This window comes from Lampris incognitus, chromosome 8 (assembly GCF_029633865.1).
Source record: "Lampris incognitus isolate fLamInc1 chromosome 8, fLamInc1.hap2, whole genome shotgun sequence".
In the NCBI taxonomy this organism is placed as follows: domain Eukaryota; kingdom Metazoa; phylum Chordata; class Actinopteri; order Lampriformes; family Lampridae; genus Lampris; species Lampris incognitus.
In genome coordinates, this window is record NC_079218.1 from 51596786 (window position 1) to 51608591 (window position 11806).

At 51.7% G+C, this 11806-nt stretch overlaps 1 protein-coding gene across 2 annotated transcripts; it reads left to right on the plus strand.

Annotated features, from left to right (window-relative positions):
* The first annotated feature begins 8058 nt into the window (after positions 1–8058).
* slc25a35 (solute carrier family 25 member 35) lies at positions 8059–11244 on the plus strand. 2 transcript variants are annotated; one of them, XM_056284877.1, is made up of 5 exons: positions 8059–8531; positions 9394–9459; positions 9653–9805; positions 10816–10950; positions 11074–11244. In XM_056284877.1, exons 1-5 carry the CDS (start codon positions 8160–8162, stop codon positions 11242–11244), a joined length of 897 nt encoding a protein of 298 aa, XP_056140852.1. In that variant the 5' UTR covers positions 8059–8159. The 2 variants fall into 2 exon arrangements, with proteins under 2 accessions (XP_056140852.1, XP_056140853.1); XM_056284878.1 differs by lacking the exon at positions 9653–9805.
* The last annotated feature ends 562 nt before the right edge of the window (positions 11245–11806 follow it).

The following is an 11806-nucleotide window of genomic DNA, read 5'->3' on the forward strand; positions in this document are numbered from 1 at the left end:
CACTGTCCTTCCTCTCATTCACGCATATCTATTCCATCTTGCTCCTACTGACTTTCATTCCTCTTCTCTCCAGTGCATACCTCCACCTCTCCAGGCTCTCCTCCACCTGCACCCTACTCTCACTACAGATCACAATGTCATCTACAAACATCATAGTCCATGGAGACTCCTGCCTGATCTCGTCCGTCAACCTGTCCATCACCATTGCAAACAAGAAAGGGCTCAGAGCCGATCCTTGATGTAATCCCACCTCCACCTTGAACCCATCTGTCATTCCAACCGCACACCTCACCCCTGACACTTCCCTCATACATATCCTGCACCGCTCCCACATACTTCTCTGCCACTCCCTCATACAATACCAGACCTCGTGAAAAAAAAGAAAAATGGTACAGACCTGCCGCTCCCTGAATGCTCCTGAAATTGCATATATTTGCATTAAAATGAGTTTTAGGTCAATTGCACAAAAAAAGTTATAAGATCTACATAAAACGACCATGAGCGGTCAGAATGACCACTTGTAATTTGCGCGTCACGTTGCTATTTATGACGCGTGTTGGTGGCGTCATTCCCTTTGTGAAGTTCATTGCCCTGTCCTAGAAACACACTAGCGTCCTCCAGTGGAGAGAAATGGTTTAAACCTGATTTTTGATGATGTCCAACATGTCTGGGTACGGACGCCGTTACCGAGGCGCTGCAGCATTTACCGGCGTCGGACAGCCGCCATTTTAAATTGTTTAAAAATAGTATTAAAGTTGTTAAAATGTTAGTTTTGGTGTCAGTTTCATAACAGACAAACTAAAATATGCAATGCGTTAATATCTCAACTGGGTATTTATCTTGACAGAATATAGAGTTTAAAACCCGCACCCATGGTCTTTGTTCGGGTCGTTATTTGGGACTGTTTAAATGGTTATTTTCAATTCTTTTTTTCCCCTTTGTTTTCACATGTCACGTGTTATGGGCCTTGCTACATTTGTTAGAGTAGCAATAAGTGTTTTCCGTTTTGTTTTTCAGGTAATATTTTCACTTTTCAATTTTGCTATTCAAGTTCCACCATGTCTCTCTGAAGTTTAACTCGTTTGAAAATAGTATTATAGTTGTTAAAATGTTGATTTTGGTGTCAGTCGTTTCCTAGCAGACATACTCATACATGCAGTGCGTTAATATCTCAGCTGGGACTTTTTCTTGACAGGATATAGAGTTTAAAACCGGCCGTCATTTTGACCGCCCGTGGTCGATATAGGTAGGAGTGAAATCCCGGTCATTCTAGTGTTGAATGAGAGTGGGTCGTGTTACAGCATGTCTGAAAGAATTTAGCTGCATCCTGGTCCTGGTCCAAACAGGGCTGGCTGAACAGCTGCATTACCACAAGTAACATGTCTTGTTTTGTGTTGGTTGTCATGGTTACCTCCACCAAGAAAAAAAAGTTTGATTGACAGCAATAGAACCAGGAGCCAAGACACGAGAATTGGCCTCTATGGACAAGATACTTGTTCTTTTCTTCTTTTGCAGTTGGAGCGTGTTTGTAAAAAGACAAGAGCCCGCAGGGTTCGTGAGGCAAGCAGCAGCAGCTTTGTTTTGTTTTGTTTTGTTTTGTTTTGTTTTGTTTTGTTTTGTTTTGTTTTATGAGACGACTTCGCCGGGAGGGAACCAGAAGTAAGAGGAGTATTTGCAACGGAGCTCCACAAACTTAACATTTCCACACGCGTGATTAAAATGCTGACTGCTATTTTTCTGACATTTAAAGAATAACGATGAACTCATTTACAAAACTATTTACAGTGTACAGTTGATTTAGGCAGCGGTTAAAGCAGTGCGCTTTCATGTCTCAGAGGGCTTTAATAAGTGAACATTAAGTGCGCACTTTCCCCCGAATAATCAAATTAGGTGTTGGTTGATGGTGGGCGGCGGAAGACTTGAGACTTAAATATTCGAAACTACTGTAGCGAAGTTGCTACCCCGTCAGAATTGTGCCAATTGTCCTGTTTTACCCATCAGGCACTGCGTGCAGATTGTCAGCTGTTATTAAATGTTTTGTAAGTGTTTTATGTGGTTTTATGTGTTTATGTGATTACTATTTGTTGTGGTGTAATTGCAGTTGTCATTCTGTTGTGTTGTGTAACCTTGTAACTGAAACCCTGAACAACTTTGTTGTTCGAGTAGATGAGGTCCATGTATTGTGCCACATTTCGGTAAGTTCGTGTTTCTGTGTGAGTTCATTAAAGGGGCTGCGAAGTTACCTTTGCCATTGCTTCCTAGTTCGCCACACTGGTGTCAGAAATGGGATTGCAGCCAATACCCACAAATCGAAGATGGCAACGTCAAGAAGGAGCTTCGATGTTTAGCTCCGGCAGATTGTGGGCTTCATCGAGTGTCTGGCAAAAGAGCTTTCCTCGGGAGAGAGCATCGCCGCTCGGAAGAAGACGTCCCGCGGAGGAAGGGCGGACGGAGCCAGCGCCCCCGTCTTTCAGGACCCGACACGGCCGGCCGGTTCAGCGATTCGGAGGCGGCAACTGCCGCCGAGAAGTCGCGGCCTACTCTGATTTCAACAGCCGTCATGCCGACGCCGGCCGACGCCGTGTCATCGCCTGCCGCCGTTGTCTCCACCGCCGTCTCATTGCCGGCGCCGGCCGCCACCCATCCACTATCAACAGCCGCCATGCCGCCGCCAGCCGCCACCATGTCATCGCCAGCCACCGCCGTCTCATCGCCGGTGCCGGCCCATCCACTATCAACAGCCGCCATGTCGCCGCCGGCCGCCGCCATTACGTCACCGGTCACCGTCACCACTTCGCTGACCAACGTCACTACAACCCCAGCAGCCCCTGCTAATGTGATGCTGCCATCCCCAAGCATCTTCAAGCTCCCACGGTATGCGGGCATCACGGCCCTGGAGCCATACCTAGCTCAAGTGAAACTGGTAGCAAGTCACAACCAGTGGAGCACCCAAGACACTGCTGCCCATGTTGCCCTGGCGCTCGAAGGCAATGCGCTGCAGGTATTGCTCGACCTTATGCCGTCAGAACAGCAGGATTACGAGACACTGGCCGCTGCTTTAGAACGACGCTTTGGTCAACGGGTCTCTACTGACAGCATGCGAGACCGACTGGCCCGCCGGCGCCGCCAAGAGGGCGAGACCCTGGGAACCTATGCAGCAGACGTGCGCTTCTTTGCACATCGTGGCTACCCCACCTTTGATCCAGCAGCTCGTGACGAGTTAGCCCTGAGTGCCTTCATCCAGGGGCTCACCCCAGAGAGGTTGAAGGAGCACCTCCGCATCATGGCACCTACAGCCTTCAAGACTGCATTGGAAGAGGCAGAGAGGATGGAGGCTGTGATGGCCCCACACAACCAACCAAGACCCCGAGTGCGTCAGGCTGAGGTCCACGCAGATGAAGGAGACGTCGAAAGAGGGGTCGTCTGCCAGGCTTGTCCGTCACCACGCCGAAAGCAACCAGGACGACGCCAACCACCCTTCAGACCTTGGTCGCCTCGTGATCCATGCTACCGCTGTGGAGAAGCGGGGCACAAGGCCCGTGACTGCCCTGCCCCTGCACCACGACGCCATAGCACTCCCCAGTCGGAAAACTAGAATGGGTGGCACCGCGGGGAGACTGCTACCCAGCCAACCGACCATATCCCCCATTAAGAACTCTTCCCAGATCGGCAGAGTGGGCCACGCACACGGTCTCTATCTTTGTTGCTCCATTGGTGGACACCGCTGCTGGGCCCTTGTGGACACAGGGTCCACCATCTCCACTGTGCGTCCAGGGGTGCTGCCAGAGACAGAGTGGAGGCCCACCACCTGTAAAATCAGAACTGTGACTGGGGAACTAACCAGCATGCTGGGGAAGAGAGCACTGCAGGTGCGGGCAGGGAAAGTTGCAGCCACCCACGAGTTTTGGTTGGCTGAAATACAAGACCCTTGCATCATCGGGCTGGATTTGCTGACTCGCTGGGGGGCTCTGGTCGATGTGTCGAGTAATGCCATTCACCTTGGCACAGAGACCCTGGCCCTCCGGCGCCGTCCAGAGAGGAAGGTGGGACGTGTCCACATCCAGCCAACTCCACCTGTCACCATGCCGCCGCCGCCGCCCCCACCTCCACTGCCAACCGAGGGGATGACTACACTGCCCAGCCCACCAACAATGACGACGACCCTCATTGAGGCTACCATTCCTCAGACACCCTCGCCGGACACTGTTGCCGCCATCCAGGATCTGTATCAGCGGAGCAGTGAAGGGCTGGACCCTCAGCAGAGTCAACAGCTGAAAGACCTGCTCCAACAGTTTGCTGAGATTTTCGCTGCACGCGAAGAGGACTGCACCCAAATCAACCTGGTGCAGCACACAATCGACACTGGTACAACCCCACCCATTAGACTGCGACCCTACCGGTTAGCGCTTGCCAAGCGTGAAGCTGCAGAGCGGATGATTCTAGAGATGGCTGCAGCCGGGGTGATAGAGCCATCCAATAGCCCTTGGGCCGCCCCTGCCATCCTGGTCAAAACGAAAGATGACACCTGGAGGTTCTGTGTGGACTTTCGTCGGCTGAACAATGCAACTCGCAAAGACTCCTACCCCTTGCCCCGCATTGACGACGCTCTGGACCACATCGCAGGGTCACAATGGTTCAGCTCACTTGACCTACGGAGCGGTTACTGGCAGGTGGAGCTGGCACCAGAAGCCAGACCCAAGACGGCCTTCACCATCGGTCAGGGACTCTGGCAGTTTCGTGTGATGCCTTTTGGTCTCTGCAATGCCCCCCGCCACGTTCGAGAGACTAATGGAGAGGGTGCTGGCTCACATTCCCCGCAACCGGTGCGTGGTTTACCTTGATGACCTTCTGGTTCATGCCGCTGACTTCGAGCTGGCCCTAGAGAACCTCCGTCAGGTCTTCCAAGCCATTCGGGGGGCGGGCCTGCGCCTGCACCCCAAGAAATGCAACCTCCTTCGACGTGAGACCAAGTTTTTGGGCCATGTGGTGGGGGCAGAGGGCGTGGCCCCTGATCCTACTAAGGTGGAGGCGGTCGAGAAATGGCCAGTTCCGCGAAACGTCAGCGAGGTGCGCAGCTTCACGGGGCTCGTCTCCTACTACCGACGTTTTGTCCGCACCTTTGCCTCCATTGCCAGTCCCCTACACCGTCTCACCGAGAAGGGACGGGAGTTCAACTGAGACGACAACTGTGCAGCCACCTTTGCCCGGCTCCGCACTGCCTTGATCACTGCACCCATCCTGGCCCTTCCTGATCCTAAGTGCCGCTTCATCGTGGACACAGACGCCAGCAATGTGGGGCTGGGGGCCGTCCTGTCTCAGGAAGTTGCTGGGGGAGAGAGAGTGGTGGCTTACTACAGTCGTGTCTTGAGCCGCCCTGAACGCAATTACTGCGTTACACGACGCGAGCTCCTGGCGGTGGTCGCGGCGTTCAATCATTTTCACCCCTATCTCTATGGCCAGACCTTTCTCCTGCGGACGGATCATGCGGCCCTGATCTGGCTGCTCAGCTTTAAGGAGCCCGAAGGCCAGGTGGCTAGGTGGATTGAGGAGCTGCAGAGCTACGACTTCGAGACCCAGCACCGAGCTGGGCGCCTGCACAGCAATGCAGATGCCCTCTCCCGTCGTCCCTACAAGGATTGTAGACATTGTGAGCGCCAAGAGGAGCGAGACAGAGCAATCCTCCAAGTGTCCACCACGCGGCAGGTTGAGCCAGAGGAGGCGTTGCTGATGGCAATGGACAAGCAGGAGTGGCAAACAGCGCAGGATAGTGATCCCACCCTGGCCAGGGTGGGACAGTGGGTCGACGCCAAGGCACGCCCCCACTGGCAAGCTGTCTCTGCCATGTCGGTGGAGACCAAGGCCTACTTTTCCCAGTGGGCCACCTTGGCCCGGCGTGATGGACTGTTGTACCGGGTCTGGCAAGCGCCGGGCCGGGGAAGAAGTGTGTGGCAGTTACTGGTGCCCAAGGACTGGCGCCAACGAGTGCTACGGGCAGCCCACGGCTCGGTGGGGGCAGGTCACTATGGGGTGGCAAAGACGCTGAACAAACTGCGCAAACGGTTCTACTGGGCCGGATGCAGGCATGACACTGAACTTTTTGTGCACTGTTGTGATGCCTGCACTGCCAAGAAAGGACCAACCAGACGCTCCCATGTCCCTCTACAACAATATCAGGTGGGGGCCCCCATGGAACGGGTCGGTGTGGACTTTCTTGGCCCATTTCCCACCACAGGCAACGGAAACCGGTACGTCCTTGTGGCCATGGACTACTTTACCAAATGGCCTGAGGCGTATGCGGTCCCAGACCAGAGCGCTGCCACTACAGCCGAGCGGCTGGTGTGTGAGATGTTCTGTCGGTTCGGTGCGCCCGAAGAAATACACAGCGATCAGGGGCGGAACTTCGAGGCACAGGTATTCGATGAGGTGTGTCAACGCATGGGGGTGAAGAAGACCAGGACAACGCCCCTCCACCCCCAGAGCGACGGACTGGTGGAGAGGTTCAATCGAACGCTCACCACACAACTCGCTATTTTCACCTCACGGCACCAGCGAGACTGGGACTGTCATCTACCCCTGGTCCTGTGGGCGTACCGGTCGGCAGTACAAGAAAGTACTGGGTGTACACCGGCCGCGCTCATGTTCGGGAGAGAACTGCAGACCCCTGTGGACTTAGCCTTTGGCACGCCCCCGGGTACTGACCTTCCCAAGATACCCGGTTTCGAGTACCTGAGGGACCTCCAACAACGTCTGGCCGAGGCACATGAGTTTGCTCGGCAGCATCAGGAACAGGCAGGTGCAAAACAAAAGCGGGCATATGACACTCGTTGTCAGGGCCGCTCCTTCACCCCAGGAGCAAAGGTGTGGGTCTTCAACCCAACCCGGAAGAGAGGAGTCTCCCCCAAGCTCGCCAGCCAGTGGGTGGGGCCCTGTGAGGTGTTGGAGCAGCTTTCGGATGTTGTGTACCGGGTGAAACTGTGTGTCCGGGGGCGGGTGGTAGTTCTGCACCGGGACCGTTTGTCACCTTACCGCCCCTTGGCTGAAAAACCTGTAGATCAGTTTAGCCCACCCGGGACGGTCCCTCCTACACCCACAGGCCCTACCAACCGGACAGACAGTGGGGAACATGGACCCGTGCCCCCGCGGCGGCGGAGACGGCTTCCCCTTCGCTATAGGGACTTTGTTGTCGGCTGAGGACAGGCGACACGCTGGAGGGGGTAATGTAGCGAAGAGGCTACCACGTCAGAATTGTGCCAATTGTCCTGTTTTACCCATCAGGCACTGCGTGCAGATTGTCAGTTGTTATTAAATGTTTTGTAAGTGTTTTATGTGGTTTTATGTGTTTATGTGATAACTATTTGTTGTGGTGTAATTGTAGTTGTCATTCTGTTGTGTTGTGTAACCTTGTAACTGAAACCCTGAACAACTTTGTTGTTCGAGTTGATGACACACATGTATTGTGTCACATTTCGGTAAGTTCTTGTTTCTGTGTGAGTTCAATAAAGGGACTGCAAAGTTACGTTTGACGTTGTTTCTATGTCCGCCACACACACATATATATATATATATATATATATTCAAGTGTACTATTAGTATAATTACACTAAAAAAACCCAGCGAGTATACTTTCAGTTTACTTTTTAAGAACTTATCAGAGATATACTAAACAAAAATGATACTTCAGTATACTACTAGTACTTGAACTTTACTTAGTAAAATAAACTTCAAGTCTGCTATTTTTTATAAGGGGCGCTGCGTTGGGGTCGTTATGTGTCCCCGGTGTGTTACAGTTGTTTGATATTTGGGGTGGAAGCGCCTTGAACGTATCATGGCGATCATCTGACAGCCTCCACAAGGGCTCCATGCCGTGCGTGGTGAGGCAGCGGCCTTACGTAACGGAAGCCCGCCATGCGCTGGCTGAGCACCAGTCTCCTCTAATCTCTGCAGGATACAACAAGGTCAGCGCCGCATCGCGCTTCTGATTGGCTGAGACAACGAGCGTCATGCGTGCGTGCGCCAAATGTGTCGCTGAGTGCGGGATGTGCGGGGAGGGAGCCGGGTTGGAGCGGACATGGCTGTTCGGGTGTGTGTGAAGGAGGAGGAGGAGGAGGACGCGGCGGCTCGTGGGCACATCTGAAGTAAGACATTCTAGAACCTCGGCGATGGATTTCGTCCTGAGCGGAATCGCCGCTTGCAGCGCGTGCCTGTTCACCAACCCGCTGGAGGTGGTGAAAACACGCATGCAGCTGCAGGGAGAGCTGAAGGGCCGGGGCACATACCAGGTTTACTATCGGAACGTCTTTCACGCGTTTTACACGATCGGTAAAGTAGACGGCCTGGCGGGCTTACAGAAGGGCTTGGTGCCGGGACTGGTGTACCAGTTTTTCATGAATGGAGTCCGGCTCGGCTCGTATGCTGTCATTGAGTCCTCCGGTTACATCCACACGGACGGCAGAGTCAGCGCTGTGAAGACCACGGCTGCCGGAGCGGCGGCTGGTGTGGTGGGGGCCGTGATGGGAAGTCCCATATACCTGGTTAGTAGCCCATATACCCGGTTAGTAGCCCATATACCCAGTTAGTAGCTCATATAACCAGCTAGTAGCTCATATACCTGCTTAGTAGCCCATATACTTGGTTAGTAGCTCATATACCTGGTAGTAGCACATATACACGGTTAGTAGCCCATATACCTGGTTAGTAGCTCATATACCTGCTTAGTAGCCCATATACACGGTTAGTAGCCAATATACCCAGTTAGTAGCTCATATACCCAGTTAGTAGCCCATATACCCAGCTAGTAGCTCATATACCCAGCTAGTAGCTCATATACCTGGTTAGTAGCCCATATACTTGGTTAGTAGCTCATATACCTGCTTAGTAGCCCATATACCTGGTTAGTAGCTCATATACCTGCTTAGTAGCCCATATACCTGGTTAGTAGCCCATATACCTGGTTAGTAGCTCATATACCTGGTTAGTAGCCCATATACCCAGTTAGTAGCTCATATACCTGCTTAGTAGCCCATATACTTGGTTAGTTGCTCATATACCTGGTTAGTAGGCCATATACCCGGTTGATAGCACATATACCAGTTAATAGCTCTTATATCTGGTTAGCAGCTCATATATCTGGTTAGCAGCTCATATATCTGGTTAGCAGCTCATATATCTGGTTAGCAGCTCATATATCTGGTTAGCAGCTCATATATCTGGTTAGCAGCTGATACTTCACATCTGGCTGCTCGAACACACATAACTGTGCATGAATAATCAGTAAGCATAAATACGGATGTTTTATTATGTGGCCGGTTTATTTTAGCTGCGGTGTCATTTCAAGGTGAGTTTTTAGTTTGGTTTTGGCTGAATGTTAACAGTCACAGTGTTTATCACTTCCAGGTTAAGACTCATCTTCAGAGTCAGTCAACCTCCTCCATCGCTGTTGGACATCAGCATAAACATCAGGTAACGCACTGTCCCAAACTGAAACACATTTTTATCCATCTATCTATCTATCTATCTATCTATCTATCTATCTATCTATCTATCTATCTATCTATCTATCTATCTATCTATCTATCTATCTATCTATCTATCTATCTATCTATCTATCTATCTGTCAACAGTTGATTCCTCCTTTTTTTCCTCCCAACGCAAGGGAATGCTCCATGCTCTGGCAGCCATTCACAGAGAGCATGGAATTCTGGGACTGTGGCGGGGCTCCAGTGCTGCCGTGCCGAGGGTTAGCGTGGGGTCAGCTGCACAACTCTCCACCTTCTCCGCCTCCAAGGAGCTTGTGGTTGATCTGCAGGTTAGAGTGTTTTAATTAATATAAAGTGGCTTAATTGAGGTTCGCGTGTAATATGGAAGTACTCTAGAGTCAGTTGTGAGGTGGGCGGGGGGGGAATCCTTGTTCGCAGTCTCACCATCAAGTCGTCTGGCTTGAGATGAAACTTGCTAGACTTGTCTGGCTTGCGAGGTTGGTGTGCTTTCATTTGCTGTCTGCATTCTCCACTTTTAAATGCTGGCTCCGTGAGGCCTTCATCAGTTCTGTTGACCAGCCGGGTCGTTGTGAGTGTGCCGCGTCCCGTGTCTGGCGTACATCGTTCACATGATGTGCACTACACCATGTTCTGCACTCTGCTTACTTCAGAGGTGCAGGGGAGAGAAACCAGGGCCGGGCTACTGTGTTGTCAGTGGCTGCGTGGTCGGTACAAAACCAGGCATTGTACCACTGACAAAGCAAAGCTTTGCACTCTTCTAGAATAGAAATTCGACTCTATTCATTCCCTCTCTGGCATACAGCAAGGAGCTCCGACAGAAACAGGGTCAGATCAAATACTGGGTCTCCCGCCGACTCCGCGCGTTTGAGCAGCAGAGTTATGTCAAGCGCCTGCTGAAGTATTTGCCCTGTTTCACTGCTGAATGTCGTGGAGCAAGTCAAACGTGGCAGCTCACGCGTGAGAAAGAGGCGATTTGTTCATTTTTGGCGTAACTACAACTAGTTCAAGGTCATAAGTACCTGGTTTTGCTATGCCCAGTACCTGACAAATTCACAAGTACACTGTTTTATTGTCTCGCACACGGACAGACATGGACAGACATGGACAGACACGGACAGACACGGACAGACATGGAGAGCGTAAAGGTTTTGTCACTAAGCAATCACTGCAGCAGCTGACCTCATCAAGCAGCACACCTTCCGTGGAGGAGGTGTGTGGGGTCATCTGGTGTGGAGTGTGGCTACAATGAAACGCCACCCCTGCTTGAGCTGTCTCATGTGTACGTCACTCATTACACTGTCCCTCCCCCCTTTCCAAGGTGTTCTCAAGAGACAGCTGGCTCGTGGCCTTGAGCGCCGGCATGATCAGCAGCGTGGTCGTGGTGTTCGCCATGACGCCTTTCGACGTAGTGAGCACACGGCTCTACAACCAGCCTGTGGACCACCGGGGCAAGGTGAGAACGTTGACTCCTACACACAGCCCACACCGAGGGACCGAGAACCAGTGTCAGACACGCGGTAGAGAGTATATTCAGTAGCACGAGTGCCCCCGTCCTGACCATCTTCTCGTCATCTAGGGCCAACTTTATCAAGGATTTGCTGACTGCTTCTCCAAGACGCTGAAGAAGGAAGGCGTGACGGGACTTTACAAGGGCTTGGGAGCCTCCTACTTCCGGCTAGGCCCGCACACCATCCTGTCCCTGCTCTTCTGGGATCGGCTGCGCAAACTGTACCAGCGATACAGATAGCAGCGGGGGCAGTTAAATGGGTAACTCATTAAGGTCCCATTGCTTCGTCTAAATGGGGCTCATTTAATGAGGGCTGCTCCGAGATGCAGGAGGAAACCAGGGAATGCTTCCCTTTTGTCGCAGGAAAGTGCAAAGGTCACGTACAGCACTCCAATTATAGATTCAAACACATAGGCAGGAAACGAGTGAACCGCCGAGCGCAGAGATTTGTGTTCTTCACTTACAATGTGTTTTCTAAATGTGCCTGAAAAAATCTCGAGTATAGCGAGCGCTTGAGAATCGTTTACCTGCCAAGTACAAGAAATGTAAAGATTTGACATTCGGACCCCCGTGTATTTGCACAGCAAATTGTAATGCCTGGTACAGGGACCGCAGGATCTAGTCTCCAGGTCTTTTTGGGACTCATTACTGTAGAAGTGTACATATTGGTATAGGGGAACTGTCCATCATATCTGTCTGGGGCCAAACTATGAATGTATAAAACTATGAATGTATAAAAGAGTGACAGAACCGATAACATTAAATGTTACACACATTTCATTAACAAGATTTGATGGTGACA